The sequence below is a fragment of the Hirundo rustica genome, chromosome 9, assembly GCF_015227805.2.
Source record: "Hirundo rustica isolate bHirRus1 chromosome 9, bHirRus1.pri.v3, whole genome shotgun sequence".
Lineage (NCBI taxonomy): Eukaryota > Metazoa > Chordata > Aves > Passeriformes > Hirundinidae > Hirundo > Hirundo rustica.
In genome coordinates, this window is record NC_053458.1 from 17,919,774 (window position 1) to 17,939,671 (window position 19,898).

The 19,898-nt window shown below is 38.4% G+C and overlaps 1 protein-coding gene across 9 annotated transcripts in view; it reads left to right on the forward strand.

Annotated features, from left to right (window-relative positions):
• The first annotated feature begins 6,090 nt into the window (after positions 1-6,090).
• Positions 6,091-19,898, forward strand: part of PTBP2 (polypyrimidine tract binding protein 2) — a 44,825-nt gene continuing 31,017 nt past the window's right edge. For 3 of the 9 annotated variants that reach the window (XM_040072740.1, XM_040072742.1, XM_040072746.1), the window contains exons 1-2: positions 6,091-6,253; positions 7,807-7,837. In XM_040072740.1, coding sequence (XP_039928674.1) covers positions 6,246-6,253; positions 7,807-7,837 — 39 coding nt within the window. In that variant the 5' untranslated portion in view covers positions 6,091-6,245. The remainder of the gene's footprint in view (positions 6,254-7,806; positions 7,838-19,898) is intronic. The other 6 variants (XM_040072739.1, XM_040072745.1, XM_040072741.1 and 3 more) reach the window with 5 other exon arrangements.

Below are 19,898 nucleotides of genomic sequence, written 5' to 3' on the forward strand. Positions count from 1 at the left end.
TTGCTCCTGTCTGCAGGGCATAGAGCAGGAAAGGCTCCTGGACTGCAGATGAGCAGCTGGAGGCAGGAGGGCTGAGGTCTTGGGGGGTCTCCTCTGACAAAAATGACTCTGAGTCTGTCTAGATCTCTTCAGTGTAAAGTCAGACCAGAAGAGTTTAGATCACCTGCAGCAGTGGATCTCCTTGATTTAGCAAAGGAACAGAGGAAAGTCCCCCTGGCAAAGCAGGCTTATGGGATGAGGGCTTAGTGTTTGCCACCACTCAAACACCACTCACTACATATTTATTGGGACAGGCTCCCATTTGCACAAAGCAACAGATTCCAGTGCATCACTGGACTAAATGCTTCAACTCTGTTAAGTAAGTCATACCCTTATATGTGTATTAATAACCAAAATTTAGGCAGCTTCTCTTCAGAACAAAAATAAAAATCATCTTGAAGTCCCTAAATTTATTCCTTGTCTGATCCTCAAATATCAAGAACCTTTGTTACCTGAATACTGATTGGCAAAAGCTATCGTAGTAATGAAGGACTCGCTAAGAACTAAAGCCAGGATTTTTTAAATTGTGGGTCTTTCATGTAACCCACTCATGAAAATAAGCATTAAATATTGATTTTGAAAGTGAAGTGCTTAGAGATTTTTTTCCTGGGTTTGTGACTGCCTGGCAGGTGGGACAGCCCCGCTGTCTGCAATGTAAAGATTTAGGCTGGTAAAAGCACCGTCATTAAGGGAGCAGTCCTCATCAGAACTCGCCAGCCACCTTGCAGTCAGGGAAAAACTAGGTTTCACTGCCCATCGACTAAATTACTAATGTACTTGGAGAACAATCACAGTTTTGGTGTCAGAATATTTCACCTGTGTCTTGTAGAGGGTCAGGCCAACACTTAGACAGCTGCTCGTGACAATAAAGATTGTTACATTTTTTTAGATCAAGAAGCAGAGAAGCTCGACCCTTTATTTTATAACATCAACACATGAGAAAAAGAAAAATAAAAAGAAAAATTCATTTTATTTCTCTCCCCTGAGAGAAAACAGCTGCAGCCACGGCTGTACATGACCCACAACATGATCTTACTCCACTATCTCTACGAGACAAAACCAAGAGAGCCCTATGAAATGAAAGATGTTTGCAATCACCGCTGGCATATATTGTTTGCAATAAAAAGTAAAACTGATTTCCAGTCCTGAAGAAAGTAAATGTACATGTTTTTAATCATAGTGATAGAGAAAGGTGAATTTGCTGTGGAAAATAAATTTCCAGGTGGCTATACTAGAAGCAAGAGAGGAGAGTGGGCAGACAGATAATTTGGTTGTCATGAGCAGACCTTTGGACCCACGTTCAGTGAAGTACGGGATGAGTTATGTCACATGTTTCAGTGTTTGAAATGGTAGAGAACAGCAACACTGCCAGCCTGCCCAAGGTAAGCTGTCTTTCTAGCAAGGATGCTAGAAATAAGATGCTGGAGAGCGGCCTGTGGGATTCAGGCCAGCAAGACAAGTTCTGACCTGAACTCGAAAAAGAGAAATTTATTTAGGGCACTGTGCTTGTAAGAGCTACACAATAGCTTCAAAACTTAGTTTAAGAAAACAAAGTAAATCAACATAGACTGCTGGGAAGAAATGTTGATTAAGGACATTGTTTACAGGAGCACAAAAAGATGAATAGCTACTAATAAATGTTGGGACTTCGCTCAAAGGCATCTGGGGAATTTATGAAGATGATAAGGACTGGCTTAAGACAGAATAATGGAGTTTAATATAACAAAGACTGGTAAACTAAATGATCAACCATTCCCATAATACCCTGAGGATCTGTTGTTCTAAGCAACACTATTTAATGACACTACCATTAACGATTTGGGGAAACTGAAGGACGGGGCTGTTTGGAGATAAGGACAAACGAAGAGTTGTTACTGTGTAAGTGCCTCTAATAGCAATAAGCATCATATCCTTTGAAGGAGTTTTAGCATAGTCTGATAACATTTTCTTAAAAAAAGAATTTGTTGAAATCCTCTGCCCAAAGCTCTTCAGAGAAACTAAGCTGACACAAGATTAACAGGTACATGCTTTGATATATTAATAAATCGTTAATTATTAGTTATCGATACTAGATTAATAAAAGATATTAAATGAAGGACAAGAAAAACGCTCTATTTTGTTACAGTACAGAGAGGTCATTGGTAGTGTACCACAGGGACCTGTGTTGTTCAGCATATTCTTAAATGATCTGGAAAAAAGAGTGATTATCGAGGCGACCAAGTTTGCTGATGATGCTGAATTATTCATGGTAATAAAAACAAAAGCTGACTGTGAAGAATTGTGGAAAGCTCTCATGATACTGTGTGACTGAATGATAAAATGGAAAGTTAAATTCTGTGCTGAAAAATGGAAGTAATATGTGAGAGAAAACAAGCCAAAATATACATGCAAAATCCTGGAATCTAAATAAATGGCTTTCACACAGCAAAGAGTGCTTGAGTTGTGGGGGGTTCTGTGAAAACACCAGCTCATGGCTCAGTAGGATTCAAATATGCAAATGAGATTGGTATTATAAGAAAGAAAAATCATATAAAACTAGAAAGCATTTATTATGCACCTATATAAAGCCATTGAGTGTATAACTTGAATAATGAGAACCATTCTGTTCTTCTAGAATAGGATTATGAAAGGTATTAAAAAAACCCAAAACAAATCATTGAAAACAGGAAATTGCTTCTAATAGAGGAAACATGAAATTTACTGGAACTCCGGAAAGAGAACTGAAGACAGTATGATGGAGGCATATACATTCAAGAACAGCAAGTATCGGCACACAGGAAAAACCATCCATCTACTAAAAACAAAAAACAAAACCCAAAAAAACAACAAAGCAAACAAAAAAAAACCACCTAGTGGACATCAAAGGAAATTATCAGGCAGTGGGCTTGACACAACCAAAAAAAAAAAAAATCTCCAAGTTATTTCCTAAATCACAAGACTTGTTCCCCTAGAATGCTGCAGATGTCAAAAAGTACTCAGGCAAATTCTTGGACAAGATGTTTTCTGAGAGTGCAGATGCTGTTTTATCCCCAGCAACTCCAGAGACTCAGTCTGGGACAATGTACAGCAGCAACTATCTTTGTGTGCTAATTCCTAAAGTCTTCCACAAAGCAAATGTTATTAACTACTCATACTGCTACTGAACTACACAGATGGTTATTCATTAGCTGTTCTTGAAATAAAATGTAAACAAACAGTCAAAGTGAAACACCTAAGTGTATCAATGATCAAAGGAAATTATTTAGGAAAACAAAATATTGCTGCAGCAGTAAGATTACTGTGATTTTAAGAGTACGGTACTTTTGAACAGCTGATAACAGTATCTGCACTTAAATTTTAGTTAGAATAAAATGGATAGAGGATACAAGCCTGTGTGCTTTGTAATGTAACAACTGAATGTGGAGGGCTTTGCTCACAGTATTTTACCTTATGCTTGCCTCTTACTGGACACTTCAGCTGCCTTCTGAAACATCTGATGCAGGATTTCAGCAGAAAACTGACAGTTCCTAAGGACAGGAGAGTGTTTTTGGCAACAGATTTTTTTTTTCTGACTTTCTGAAAAATGAGAAAGACCAAGCAAAAACAAACTCGAGCAACAGAGAAAACAGATGACCAGATAAACAGATGATGCTATCACTGTGTTCCAAATATGGCAGACATTTCATAAGGCATTCAGAAGTGCACTAAAAATGATCTAAATAGTATAAAAAGTCAAAGCTATATTAACAGGAAAGTGGAATACCACATTGCATGAACAACTGATCAAGAGGGTGCTATGGCATTTTATCAGAAATGCACTGAATGCTTGTAACTTTTTTATCCTTTCTAAAATTAAATGCTCTAGGTGAAATCCTGATTGATTATCACTTTTATTGATGCTTTGTGGGGGATCAGAGTTTTGCTGTACAAAGTCACATCCATTATTTCAACTGGATTTGCAGACTCGGTTCCAGTGTCTTTTCTGCTATATTCAGTACGTACATCTCAGCCCCCTTTATATGGAAGAGCTTCTAACTCAGAGGATAAACTGAATGAGTATTAGCTCACTTACTTAGATAGATTTTGGTAGGTGTCATGAAAGAAGGAGAAAAAAGAAATTTTGCAGAAGAGAAAAAGAGGTTTGAAGATGGCATTACTATAAAGGCAAAGAAGGTGAGCAAATTAGGCAGTTAGAGGAATGAGATGGAAATCAGATTTTCTACTAATTGCTGAGAAGTGGAAGTATTAGTCCTTCTACCAATGCAAAAATGCATAAGATGTATTTAGATTTGTAAGGGGGAAAAAAGACAAAAAAATTCCCAGAACAATGTGGCAACAAACAGGACTGAAAGCAATGGAAAGTAGGAGAAACCAACTACAAACCCAACCTCCAGTTGTGCAAAGCTTACTAAGTATGCCAGAATATACAGGGATTATACAGAGAGAGAGAGAGAGAGAGTAAATATATAAATGTGCCCTGGATTTATGGTGGTTGTTACATGCACTTCTATGTTTCTGATGTCTTCAGTGTTACTCTCAATCACGATCATAGTACTTTATTACACGTAATCAGTAAAGAATGCTACAACCACAGACTTTTAAAAAAAGCAAACAAAACATAACAATGTAGAAGGCAAAATCCTAAAAGCATAGCAGCTGGTATGATGAGCTTTATATAAAATCTAAGCAAATCAAATATTTAAAAGGGATTTTCTAAGAAAGTTTCTTATTTTCTAAATAAGTAATTTAGTCTAGTGGTCAGTGATGGGTGCTGAAGACAATTTCTGAAAGAGGAAGTAGATGCAGATATCCAAGTTATAATGGGATTTAGGAGAAGCATTAGCAGTAAACTGCTTCAGAGAATCAGAGTGACTTTTCCAAATCAGAACAACAAAAAGTTGCAGAGTAGAATGAGAATTTGTACGCACCCCTAATTGTTAATCCAGTTACTGAGCTACACGTGGTGTCAGTTAGAGGAGAAGGATACTGAAGTATTAAAGCATACTGAAAATTTTCTAGTTTTGGACATATGTGTAGTTTTATAGTGTTCTGGTTCCTAAATTCTTTATTGGGCTTCATTGCAATAGTTTTGATGACAGACACCAAGGAATTTATACTAACCTGAAAAAAATTAAAGCGCAATCAAATAATGGGCTACCTTCAACATATTTTTGCTAGATCAAAATACAGAAATCACAGAAGATGCTTTGAATACTTTTAAACATTCTTCTGGGTTTGAGAACTTACAGGAACATTTGGATCGCAATTTCAAGTTTTCTTTCATAGGTATAAAATTTTCGGGTTTTTTGTTTGAATGCAGTCCAGGGATTTCTCATGCACAGCTGAGTCTTCTAGAAAATCTGTACCAAACATTTGAAGATCTGTGATGAAATACTGGGATCTGGCAAACAATAATGAGGAGAAAATGCCTAATAGCCACCTATGTAGTACCCTGACGTGACGTTTCACAAGGAACCACGGAAACACCGATTTCTGCGAAGAAACAACCCAATTCACTGCAGTAGTTCCTTTGTACGTCCCCCTTTATTATTTTTATGTAGTGTTATAGTTGTATAGTCAACAGGTTGTTTTCTGGAAAGTGACTGCGTAGTCGAGGGCAGCGAGCGATGGGGACAAGGCTCCCTGCCGGGGCTGGACCTCCGCGGAGAGCAGGGTGCGCAGGGGCCCCACTGAACCTTTTCCCAGAGGGGAAGGGCCGGGTTCCCGGCGCTGGGAAGCGCTGGGAGCAAGTGCGGAAACTCTCTCACTTCAACAAGTGGGGTCCGGCGGCACAGCCGCAGCCCGAGCGGGGCGGCTGAGAGCGCCTACAGACTGAGGAACCCCGGCCGCCCGCAGCCACCTCCGCGCCGCCCTACGAGGCCCTCCGCGCACTCCCGAAGCGGCGCGGGAGCAGGGCAGGCAGGAGAGGCGGGCCCGGGCGGGGCACACGCCGCCGCCGCCGCCGCTGCCGCCCCCCGCCCCAGGCGGGGCAGGCTGGCACCGCCTCCAGGGCCGGCTCGGGCCCGGCAGCTGAGGGCAAAAGCTTCAGCGGTGCGCATGGCGCATGCGCATCCTGCCGGCGCCTGCGCGGTAGCGGAGGGGGACGCGGAGCGGAGCCCGGCACTCGGCAACGCTCGGCGGTATCCGTGCAGGCCAGGCCGCCATTTTCTCTCAGCGTCCCCGTGCGCGGCTCCTGTCCCGCTGCCCGCGCTCTGTCCTGCTCGGCGATGGACGGGTGAGTGGGCGCCGGAGCGCTGGGAGCGAGCGCACTGCCGTGCTTTGTGCTGCCGGTCGGTGGTGGGACCTGTCCCGGTGCCGGGTGTCTCCGAGGGTGTGGGGAGCGATGAGCTTCCCGCCGCGGGACAGCTGAAACCTGAGGCCCCACACAGGCTGGGAGCGGGGCAGGAGGGGCTCAGTTTCTCCGTAAGGCGGGCCCCTCTGTAGGGTAATCCGTTCAAATCGCTGAGGGCCTTGGGCCGTCCCCTCCTTGAGTGTAGTGCCCGAGACGCCGCGTCTCGATGTAAGAAGAAGGAGCGCGATCTACATTCATCTTTGCCCCCCAGAGCCTCTCTCTCTCTCCATCTCCCCCGCCTTGGGCATCTATCCCCTTGCCAGGGGTGAGGAGGGGCACGCTGCAGGGCTCGGGTTTGTTTTGGAGCTGGCTGGAGGGGAGGAGCGATGCCAGCAGGAGCCAGATGTCGAGCTCTTTTGTTTTCAGAAACTGCCTAATAAGCCCTTTCAGCTTCCCCCCCTCCCCAGGTGGAAAGATGCCTTTGTATATACAGTTGACTGGCTGTAAAAACCAAAGAAGGGAAGGTTGGAAAGAATCTGCCATATGGGACAGTAAGGGTTGGGATAGGCAGGCACTACACGCCAGGCCTGCTTTTTGTTGAATCTGGAAAATGGGGCTGCTGGCTGAAGCCTTTGTCAGTGTAAATACAACAGTTTCAGCTTCCACATCTCCTATTGGGTTGTTCGCTCTGTTTCAAACAGAGAAGCCGTCTCTTTGGCATGCTTTAAGCATATAACCTTTCAACTGCGAGAGTTGCAAAGGCTTTTTATGGTTGTGATTATAATGGTGGGAGTTACAAATCCTGTCTGAGAACTACTGTCACTAATGAGTACTACACTGTGGAATGCTCTCCCATATTCTTTTGTGTGTGTGTGTCTGTGGACTAAGGTTTCTTTTAGGATGATGGTATACACTGTGAGTGATGATGTCACAACCTCTAAGGAAAGGATGTTCCTTGACATACCTGTTGCAGCGTTTCTCATAGGTGTACCTCATTAAATTTCATATAGGTATAGCTACCAATGTGTTGGGGATTTTTCCAAGCTAATTAAAAAAAATAAATATTGCTTTCTGCTGTTTAACTAGTAGGACAGACAAAGGTTTAGCTATGTTGCTGAACTGGTTGTTAATAGAGGTGTGTGAGAAGTTTTGTACTTACTTTTAAATTCCTCTATTTCCACCCTGTCTATCTCATGTAGTCCAGAAACCCTAAATAAGTTTCCTAAACAAATTTCCTGGCAGTGCTGCATTGGAGTAACATTTTCTTGAAACTTTGTACTCTTAAGAAAGGCCTGTATGCTCTGGGAGCTCCGTGGCTTTTTAAAGTTTCTTTTGTATTTCAGATCGATATGTTCTCTGAATATAGTTTCTTGCTCAGGGAAATTGTTGCCTCTTTGTTTCCTCATTATTTTGTCCTTGCAATACATTGAAAAGTTTGGTTTATGTGGATTAATTGGTTAACTTATGTTCTTGTTTTTTTTTTTCTTTTTTTACAGCATTGTCACTGATGTTGCAGTTGGTGTGAAGGTAGGATGTACACTTAACAAATAAGGGGGTAGAGTGCTGATACAAAATGAACTACTTTGAGCATCAGTAATTGCACGTTGGAAGATTTTAACTGGTCATTGTGAGCTGATACCTAGTCAGCCGTATATGCTTTATTAAACAACAATCCCTAGAGGTAGATTAGAGCCTCTACACAAAAGACTTTTCTAGGCACTGAACTGTAAACGGTGGTTCTGGATTAACATAGTAGTGTCAGCTTCTTATTTTAAAACTTGATTTATCATACTTCTTTTGAAACAACACTCCCGCATTGTTGCATGGGGCCTGTAAAAGTCATTTTTTCTTTTGTCCCTCCCCCTCCTCTTTTCAAAACAGTTTCCACTCAAGTTAAAAAAGAAGTGACTATCTGTAACAGGACAAAAAAATGGGAGTTAGAATTTGTTATGTAGACACAGAAGTGGGTGTTTGCTTTGCTGTACTTTTTACTTCTCAGGTTGTTATGAATTTATCATATTTTTATAGCAGGAAAGGGCTTCCAAAGAGCTGTTAATTTGCTATTTATTTTGCATTTTTTATTGAAAGCTGTCACAGGAATTAGATCAGTACTCCATAGTAGCAGAGAAATAATGGTAATGCAAAGGGATATGGGACAGGAGAACTTTAATGAATGCATGGGAGCAGTTCTATTTCAGTGGGAGAAACAGAAGTTTTCTAGTGCATACAGTTAACTCTTTACATTTGTTCAGGGACTTTGTAGCTGCATACCTGCCTTTTCACCTGGAGCTGATCAGTGTTAACTGCTTGCTAAGCCCAGCTTTGTCTAGTAAGGCCCAGTTGCTCAGATTCAGTATTGGTCCTGCTGGATTTGGACTAGTTCTTATATAATGCAGCCAGCCTGTAGATACAGCAGCTGTTCTCTCAGATGTACCTGTATAATGTTTCTGGCTAAGCTTGCTTCTAGGAAGAGCTGTGAGAGAGAAGTCAGTTACATAGGTTGTGGACCTGTCTAGCTCCATGTGTTCATGCAGTGTTGGAGACAAGCTTAAAATCATTCTCTGAATCATGAGTAAAGTGTAGTTAATAAGGTACTTCCGTGGGAGCTAATTCCAATAGAAATATGAACTGACATGATTATTTCTCTGTTGCCTGGGAGGACAGTGTTAGCTCTTAAAACATAGCAATGTATTGAGTAGTTTGGAGGGATACCTGAGGACATTCCAAGTCTTTCAGCAGCAAACTGTGCTCCATGTGCACAGCTTCAGTACAAAAATACAAAGTTATAAATTACCCTTAGTAATTTTTCTTCTTTCTAGTGACGAAGTAGTTTCAGGTAGACCATGTATTACTTGGATCTTAAATTCTGACATTTCTCACTTCAGGAGAAGTAAATGGGTTCAGGATCCCTTTCACTCTTTACTGTGAGCAGCTTCAGTCTATGAGAATTTGAGAGTTACGAGTTATGTCCTAAGTGGGTAGTGCAGTTTTGGAACCAAATTTTAAGATACTAGCCAGACAATGAAATAAAGATGTTTCAGATGATGTAACTGCTTTCTTCTGTTGATTGTAGAAGTTATATTATAAGAAAGGAGGCAGTTATTAAAAAATACAGGGAAAGGCTCAGAAGTATCAAAAAGTTTTGTTCTTTGCTTGTAAAAATGGGCTTGCTGTCTGGTTTTTAAAAGAAAGCAGTCTGTGCATGGAAGTAGTGCAAATAAATGAGGATGATGATATCCTGAAAAAAGCTGATAAATAAGGGAGGAATAAGCTGGATTGTATTCTGGAGTTTCTTTAATTATCTCAAGGTACTGGTAAGAATGGGAAATGGGATTTCTGTCTAATTGAGCTATAGAGTGTGCATAGTGATGTAATGCCAGCTTCACTTGTGTTTTGTGGAGGAACATGTGAAACATTTGTCCTTATGGTGCCTATCCATTGCTCTTGATGGACTGGTGTTTTAAAGTTGAGGAACGCTTTGCCTGTCAAGTGTATATAAACAATTGGGATTGGTCATTTGGCCTTCCTTTGGAAGTTTTCTTTTTCATGGGGTGCTGTGGGAATGTGTAAGGAGTAAGTTTTGAATTCAAGGAGTTGCATTAGCGATTTTAATGCTCTTCCAACACTGCTTTTATTGAGACTGGATAGTCATAGGATGTGGGAAGTCACCTTATCCGTCATATTTTTTTTACTTGATGCTTTCTGAGATTTTTCACTTTTTCACTTTTTTGAGATTTTTCACAGTGTATATGTTGATCTCTTGCAAAACATGTTTGTGATATATTCAGTTATACTTAGAGAAATGGATGGTGACATATGACTCCTCTGTTAGGAAAATTTGCTTTATTTTCTCATTGTCAGTCACGTCAGTACAAATTTAAAAGTTGTGTTAACTGTTGTCTGGCTGGTTGTTCTCTTAAACAGAAAAATGAACATGTTATATTTTTAAACCCATTCATAAAAGAATAAGAGAAGTTTATTACTGTAGTCTGAGTATTGTCTTTCCATTAAAGGAGGGCTTTTTAGCTTTGGGGACTGCATGTGGTCAAGGCAAGTATAAAGTAAAAGGAGTGCTTCCTTATAATGCTTTATTAAAAGTTTTATAATTGGAGTTATCTACAAATGAGGGTTAAACTTTAAACTATTACCGTTTATTTGTGTTGTATACTTGATTTAAAACATTTTTTGTTCATCTGATGTTCAGTCATCATTTGATTTACATGTTGAGTCACCAGAAACCAACACAAAACATAAAACTTAAAATGGAGGTGGAAAAAATGATGAATGCAGCTTGATAACTTGGTTTACAAGCAGTAAATGTGGGGATTTGTACAACTCAAAATACGCAGTGGGAACATGCTTCCTAGCTTAAATCTGAGGAGCAGCATGCTTTAATTTCTGAAAGCATTAGAACATGTCACAACTCAGTCATCTTTTAAGTACAAATGAAATAACTTATACTTGATTTGGTCTGTAATGTCTTGTTTTGCATACCTAGAATTCACAGAGGCAGGGAAATGTCACTGCACACAGTTCACCCCTTACATTACATTTTGCAAAATAGTGCAGAAAGGGATGAGCTTCAGCTCTCTGTCAGATGCTGATTTGTGAACTTGCGTTGTATATAAGCGGTTTGTGCAAAGTATAGTTGAATAAAGGAGAGTTAAGGATTACAGTAATGGTAATATTTACATAGCTCATCAATTTAAAAAGTAAAATTCAGTTCCTTGGAGAAATTCTATACATTTTATAAATTTCTTTATACATAGTTTCAAAAAATTATCATATTATATAAAATGCTTGCTTTTTTTAAAAAAAGTACATTGGAGTTGCTCTGTTCTTATTACATCAGGTGCTTAGTTGCTCTCTGGTTACGTAGTTTTGAGCATCAGCATCTAATAACTTCACTTTGAATTGCTCTCTTGTGTTCTCTTTACATTACAGCGCTTTAATCTTGATAACTGATTTGGCGCTTGATGTGGTAGAGCCTTTTTCAGCCATTGGATGTATGAAATATATGATGTATCTTTCCTCTGGAGTAATTAAAAGAATATTTGGAGGTATCTAAAACATGGCATAAGGAATACATGTCACACAGGTGGAGGGAATAACTTAGGTGAACTTTGGGTGCATATTGAGGGTAATCTCTCTTGCTGTGTTTCAGTGTGTGCCACTTCAGTCTAATGGATGATCTTTCTCCTGGGTGGGATGGGTAGCTGTGCAGTAAATGGGGCTTGAGCAATTGAGTGACTCATTTTGTGTATGTGCACTGCATGTTTCACAGTGGCTGAGGTGTTCTATCTGACAGGAGAAAAGAACCAGTCATTTCTTCCTGGATGCGTTATTTGGTACACAGCATCTGGGAAATTTTTGACCTTCTTGATGATGTTTTGGATACTGGCCAAAAACCAAACTTTAGCTGGCAAGCATGGACAGCCCCAGGTATATCTAGGAGGGAGAACTCATTCCTATAAACAGTTTTATAGTGTTTAAAAATGTGGGATGGCCTTCTTCCCCCCAAAGTCAGGGCTTTGGCCTTTGCAGTGCACTTAAGAGGGAATTGGTGGTGTATGTTTAGTTGTTTATGTTTGGGATGTGTAGAAGATGCTAAGAAACACTGTCCTAGTACTTTCTAAGTTTTCCAAACAGGAAAGTGTCACCTAGCCCCCCTGGTTGCTGGAACTAAACAAGGAGGAATATAGTAGTGTGGGGGAAGGACAGTAGCTAAAAACTGACAGAGGCAGGAATTCGTTGAGAAAGGGGAGAGAGTCTGTAAGTACTCTTGAAGCATTGTCCACTTTGGTTTTTTGACCAACTCTGAAACTTTTTTGCTAGTAATTGAGAATTTTTTCATGGTGGAAACAAGTAAATACTATAGATGTGCTATGACTTTTTGTTTCAACTGTATAATGAAAATAGGATTGAAAGTCATATTCTAGCAGTCAGAAGATAAATTTTTCCACTTGTAAAATTTAGTCTAAACTTATTTCACAAGCTTGTCCTTTCAGTTTTTTACTCTCTCACTTTTCTTGCCTTCGCTGTTGTAATTTTGGCTACTTCAAAAGAAGGGTAGGAACTGGTAGGATAAAAAATGGATTTATTCGTACAGACAAATGCCACGTTGTATTAAAATGTTAGGGTTCTGAGCTAACCTTGCATGTCTAATATAATTGCTAGTAGATTAGACGAAGACACAGTGATATAAGAAAAATGGGTTGTTTGTGAATTAGAGGGGTTTTAATCTTTCATTAGCTGTGATAATGTTTTTAGACAACCTTTGTGTTCAATAATACTTAGTTGCAGCAGGAATTAGCAGATAAAAGATGTGTGGAGCATTATAGCAGTGAAGTAAGGCTGAAGTCTGACCGTGTTCTAAAGTTTAGAACTGACATCTGGAGTTGACTGGATTAGTGGTTTAGGGAACATGTCCATAGTGACAAACTTACAATGAAAGATAACCTGTTAACAGTAAAGATATCTGATTACAGTAACTTCAGTAAATTGACCCTGTTTGAAATGGTTTTCATATTTATTCTCCGAACAGCTGACTCCAGTTCTTTTTTTTCTTTGTACTTTTGGGGGTTTTTTGTAATACTCATTCTGCCACTGTAACATATGTGAAAAAATAAGGAAAGCTGAAAATGGAAAGAAAGGAATATGTTGAAACTTAGTTTGTTCTTTGTAGTAAGTAAGCAGCAATGTAAGGAAGCTTTAGTATACCTCTTAGATAAGTTTTGATATCTTTAACTAATTTGGGATCACACAGTTTTCATTTGTAGCAGAACACTTAGGTTTTTACCTTAACTGAGGGCTTGTACAAAGAGAAATGCAATCACCTGCATGATCTCTGAAACATGTACTAATACCAGTATGGAAGTAAGCTTTCTGTTTCCTGGTGCTTCAGGCCATGTTTTCTCAAGCAAATCAAGTTGCATTCTGTTTTTCTGTCACTGTAATACTTGTGCAACAGATGTTAAGGTAGCCAATTCACAAACCTTTCTTGGGAACTTAACCAGGATAAAGCTAAGCTGACACAACAATGAGCTACATCTTTTCACTCAGACTTGTACCAAAGCATGTGGTTGCATAAGTGCTTGTAACAATACAGAATTAGGAGGACAGAGTAGGAACAAGTTGTTGGGGTCAGGGAGAAGGTAGGATTCTTGCTTTTGGTGGTAGTTGATTCAAATGAGGTTGTGGTTTCACAAGCTGTTGATGGGACTGTGATGTTAGATTTAGGGGTTTGGGTATTTTTTAGAGCTGCAAGTACATGTGTCCATGTTTAGCTTTTCATAAAATCAGTTTTTCTGTGAATGCATAACATGAGTATTGAACTATAGACAAAATAGCACTACTACTTTTAATTTACTAGTGAAAAATAGGAGGTAATTGAGTAGAAAATACCTTCCATGTGGATCATGTTTTGAGGTGTAGAAACTGCTACTGAAGGACCAGATCTGTACATCCAGGTGCCGTGGTTGTCTGTCTGGAATAAAAAGGAGGCATCCAGGTGGTAGCTCTAGTGAGTTGTTCTCACCTATTCTAATTTCCTACCAGTAATGTTTGAGAGGAGTACTTTCTTTTCTAGTAAAAGTGGAATTGAAAGTCTGAAATGCTGGAATAAATTATTTTGTTGGTACTTCTCTTGGATATTTGAAGTACTGACTTATATTAGAAGAGATTCTTGCTTGCAGTCTTTCATTGCAATTGAAAGTTTGGAAGTTTCCAAATGAGGCTGTGTGACATGGTGTAAGTTGAGATTTAATTCTTTACTCTTTGGCTTTTTGGTTTAATAGTCCATCTTGATCTTCTGGTGCATTGAGAAATTTGTTTCTTTCAACATTATGTTTTGGAAACCTGGAGATTTTTCAAGGAAATTGAGTTTTGTATTCTGTCAGTCTTAGACCTTTCAAATTCCCTTGATTGCTCACTCTCAATTTCTACAGAATTTGTGTTTTTATTAATGCTTTATTAATTTTCTCCTAGCTCCTTTCTTACTGAGAAATTGAGCGTGTTGAAATGACATAGTTGTTAGGCTATATAAACAATATATGCTTGACTGGGGAGAATATGAAAATAATTGAATTAGGGTAAAAAAGAACATATAGAGAGAATAAGTATGTAAAGGTATATTGTATACAGTTAGTACTGAATGGAAAGCGAGTGGTGTTATAAGTGAGTTGTTAAGCACCCATGGAGTTCACGACCATACCTGATTTGATGCCAACATAGTTACATGGTGTATTCTTTAAAACAATTCAAGTAGGTGTACTCCATGCGTGTAAGGTTCTGACAAGCTTATAATTAAGCTGTATGCTTTGTAAAATACTTACGAACATGCATGGAGGTTCTTTTGACTATATAGACTTGGCTTGTCCTGAGCTGAATGGACCTTCTGTGATCCTGTACACATGAGAGGTGTAACAAATTCCTTAGGGTAGTTTGGATTATGTTTTGACAGTTGTATGTGTAATCAAAGCATAAGGCAGATCAAATGTTTTTTTCCTCACAAAAGATTATATGAGGGTATATTTATGCAGTGTTTCATATAAAACGTTATCATGTTAAAAATGAAGCATCCTTTGAATTCTATTCCATCACTTATAAACTGAGCAAAGTTTATAAATGTTGTTTTGGGGGGTTTGAAGTGTGTTGTTCCAGTCCCCGAAGTTACTTCAGGTATTGAAGCGGTGTGTTTACAATGTGTAACTGTTAGAGGATAATGTTTTAATGTCTGGGTTCAAACTGTCATGTGCTTATTCCTCTCCCATACAATCAGGTTTCTGGCTCTTTCTTTTAAATTGTTCCCAGATATTGTTAGAAATAAAGTGTTTTACAGTGCTGTTGGATTTCCTTAAATCACAAGATCTGTCTCCTGGCTTGTCATACCCCTTGGGAAATTCATGCCTGTAGGCTGAGAGTGACTGTGGTAAATGTGCAGTGCTGCTCAAGTTCTTACTTATCTTTCATTTGAGGGGAAGGGAAGAGAGAGGGAAAAGGGAAGGGCAGAAGCATTCTGGTTTTGAAAAAGGCTTGTAATATCAGCAAATAAAAATACTACAAATGAGAGTATTTGTAAAAAATGGGGTTTTTTTAAATATCTTTTGAGTGTCGTCTTTGTATTTTGTAGTGGGAATTTAAGAATTTTTTTTTAGATGATACTGTTGACTTTTAACAAAAGATAACTGTTTCTAGGAGTCACTTGTTTACTGTTTCTAGGAGTATTGTAGTGCTCCTGCACATGCTTCTAGTAAGTTGTACTACACTGTTAGGTTAGGTTTAGCCATAACTTCTGATTAGAGTCTCCATAGCCCTGGATTATTGAGGAGAAAAAAGCCAATATGTCTCTGATGTAAACAGTTGTCAAAAAGTATTTTGATGCATAAGAGTAAACCCTTGGATGTAATAAAATCTGGGAAATATGTGTAGTATTTAAGGCCTGATCTGAAATGTGAGGAAAATAGTTGGCAAAGACTTCTAAATAGTGTAGTTTTGATTAGCCTGGAACCATAGTATGGCTGTAATGACTTCCTAAAATCACATAGCTACATTATATAACCTGGGATAGCATAAAGCTTTACAGTAGTCTTCTATGGGGGGAAAAATCTGAAATTTTGCTATGTAAGTCCAGCGTGTATAATGAGGGATTCTGAGTTAGCTATAACTTCAAGCGAGGACCTAGGACATTCATTTGCTGAGATAGGGGCTTCTTCTTTCTCTTTAATTGATTTTGTAAATTGTAGCATTGATACGTATGTATGTTGTAGAAGTATATGAAATAAGCATTCACTTAAGGAAATTAGCCAAAATATCAAAAAAAAGTCTTTACAGTATGTAAAATAATTTTTATATCTATAATTTTGAATTTTCACTTAAATATACACTAAAAGTCTGACTTGGTATATTTTTTGTCTTTTTTGAAAGTGGTCCTACATGTCAGTTTTACCAAAATCCATTGATTGAGGCCATGCATTAAACATGCTGTTTTCCCACCATGCATGGAAATGCTCTCATGGGGTCTTGGGGGTGAAAACAATGGGCTTCAGTGAAAGGGCGGGATTGATGCTGTGACAAATTCAGGATTCACTCACTGCACTATATTTTGGTAGATGCTGGTTTCACAAAGAAATGGTCTAGATAGCTCTGATCTGAGCAGTTGTTAGTTTTTGTGGAAGATTAGTGTAGATTAATCTTGACATTGATAGGAGTAGAAATACTATCGAAAACTTGGGCTGTTGAGGACTAGATGTCAGAAGATAACCTAGTAGTATAGTAGCAGTTTGTACTTATTTTGTTCTTAATAATCTCTTTGCCTTATGCTAAAATGGATATTCAATTAGTCTCTAGCGTGTTGCTATTACAGTAACTTTCCTTTGCAGTTTATGGTGAAATATAATAATTGCGGTGGTTTTTTATTTGTTTGTTATTTTAACTTAGATGTGAACATTTTTGTCATCTCTGTATTTGTGGTTTTCAATATTGTTATGCAATCTCAAACTTGCTTTGATTCTTTAGAATGGCACTTTGCACAGACAGCGAAAAGAGTTAAGTGAACGTTGCTCTTGAATCTTCCTTCTTTGAGTCTCATTCTCTGTGTTCTTCAAAGATCACAGTTTGGTTTCCTTAGCTCTGAAACACTCAATAGAATTACCTAATTTAGTTTAAAGATTTGTACCATTTGACTAGAAGAAGTTCTGTGCTTGAAATGAGTTAAATATTCAAGATGCTTGGAAAATTGGTTATGTTTCTGAAATTCATGTGTGACTTAGCAGAGTGATGGAAAGCTTTGCTCGTGGAGCATGGTGTCAGTCCTTTTTGGCTTAGCACCCTCTCAAAGAAGATTCACATAAAGCCAAAACCAAGCACCCCAAACCACAAATCAAGTAAAGCCTTAACTCTGTTGAATAAATGTAAGTAAAATAAGTACTTATGTCTTTGTAAATCGGGAGGGATTGTGTTACACAGTAGTGCCAGTCTTAGAGCACACATTGGCTTAGTTGAGATGCTTTACTGGACAGCCAAGATCTTTAGATAACCCTTTTGGAGTAAATCACAATAACCAGGCAGGTACTGCTTTTGATTTTGTAATTTAACTACTTTCTGTCCAAGTCCATCATGTGTTTTGTGGTAAAGCTGGTTTTAAAGTTACATATGGAATTGAAGTACAGAAGGGTCTTGGCTGCTTAAGAACCAGTTAGGAGAAACATCCGTGTGTCTCTAATAAGATAATTACTTATATGGTAATAGAGATCTTTGTTTTTGACCAAAAGCTTGGGAAATATGTACAGGAATGAGTTAGTAGAGGTCTGCTATACATTTGGGATTTCATGGGGGAATCGGAAGAACATTCCATATATGAACCTGTGCATCTGTGAATCAGACTTTTGAACACTAATTTATGCAGATAAGTCAAGTGTAGACTTTATGATACAGGCCCAGTGCAAGAAATTCACATTTAATTGTTCTTCTGAAGCAAAAAAGTTAAAGCTTTCAAGTGTAATGACAGAATCTTGTGGCTGACTGTGAAGGTATTCATGAAATGTAAAATGATACATTTGTAAAATGAAGAGAGAACTGTTCATCAAACACAAACACAGGAACTGAATGCCCGCTCTGTTGAGTAATTTGTGCTCCTTTTGGATTTTTCTGGTGTGGATTAAGAAATTGACAGCTTTTTTGAAAGCCTGATTTACTAGAAACCAGAAGTTTATATAATCATTCTTGCATTCTTTCATTCAGCAGTTGCTGTTGTAAGTAACTTTCTGAAGCTGAAGGCAAGTCAGATTTGAGGTATTTCAGGATTGTAAAGTTCCTGCAGGTTTTGGGAAGGGCATTCATTTGGTACTGGGGTTGCTTCAGCTATTTATTTAGTAATTGCTGTACCGTTGCAAATTAATGCCTGTCATATTAAGGGGGAAAAAATGCTGCTGAATTATCTTAATCAGCCGAACTATGAACAGATTCAGTGTCTGCTGCTACTTCTGCCTGTTCAGCTGATCTGGCCAAGCTGCAGACAGGGACTGCCTAGATGGGTACTGCAAGCAGAAAAAACTTCACTTACCAGTGAATAACCTAATGCTGGTAGTAATCTTCAACTTTGCAGCATTCTACCCTTGTCAATATTATGGTAGAAAAAACAGAACATGAAAAAGAAAGAATGTTTATGTTTCAACTTATACCGAGTACCTGCGTATTACATCAGTAGTAGAAAGCAAGGTAGTTAGAATAACAGAGAGTTTCTGTAACTAACCTGTGTTGTTTCTCAGTTCTATCTAGCTAAAGTTTTCTTAGTTGTATCTGATTAGAAATGCATCCTTACATTGAAAAGCATAAGACATGGTGCTTCTCGTGGTTCTACCTGATCTTGGTATTCGGCATGATGCAATCTAAGGGAACTCTTGCTGATTTGATAGGCACAGCTTTGTTGCTTGCTATGTACCCTTACAAGGTTAGAACATTCAATAAACTCCATAGAGATTCTTCAGAGCTGATGTTGAAAACCAAGTAAACTTTAATGGCTCTATGTGTACATACATAAACTTTAACATGCTATTCTCTGTGTGGACACAAATATAGTGCAGTATGAGGGAAAGGTAAGGGTTTGGTTTTTGTAAGTCTTTCAGTTGTGCTGTCTATGTGGGTAATAGTCTCAGATGAATATGTATGAAGTACTGGAGTGCCCTGTAAAACATATTCATTAACTATTCTTGATGCTCTTGTAGTGTCCGCAGCAGAATTAAACCCATTTATTTTAGTAGAAACTGTTTGTGGGTTTGTTGTGTTTTTTTTTTTTTTTTGTCATTACCATTTTAGCAGTGACCTGGATTAGTCTTAAGAATGCTGCAGAAATACTTTTGAAGTGGGAAACAATGTATAAGAAGTCAAAGATAATATTCAAAGGATGGTTTAAATGTTCTGTTTATTGAAAGAGCACATAAAGATTTTGTAGGCTTTTTGAGAGATGAAATCTTGAGGGTAAAGAGGGTTGGGGCATAAAAGAAAAAAACAACAAGGTGTGAAAAGAAGTGCCTCTTCAGCTGTGTCAAATGCCCATCTTACAAACAATTTGTGGACAGGGTTATCTTGTATGGGTTCAATATAAACCTCCCTCTGATTCTTGCAGCCCACTTTTAAGTCATTCAATAATTGATATTTGTCTTTTTTTAAGAACTACAAATGAAGATGCAACTCTCTGCCCTAAATTGTGTTTTGCAAAACAAGTGAATGTCCCCAAAATGAAAACTGATATAATTTCCTGTGAACATTAAATATTTTTTTTTTTAAATAGGGGTGTTAAAATATTGCTAAACTCCATATTTCTATTTGCATAGATTTCCCTTGTAGTTTCAGCTAGATATAATAGTTTGATATATGTGTATAAAAATATTAAAACTTAAATGTTATTGAAGTAGAATAAATATATTTAATTATATTTTAATTTGAAATGCTGGACAAAATGATTGTTCAGCAGTTCTTATTGTGTCCAGAGATGGCTTCATTTCAGTGGTGGGTTAAACAACTGTGCTTAAGCTGCTCTCATCTCAGATTGCCATGTAAATATTCCGCTTTACTTAGACTTCAAATTGTT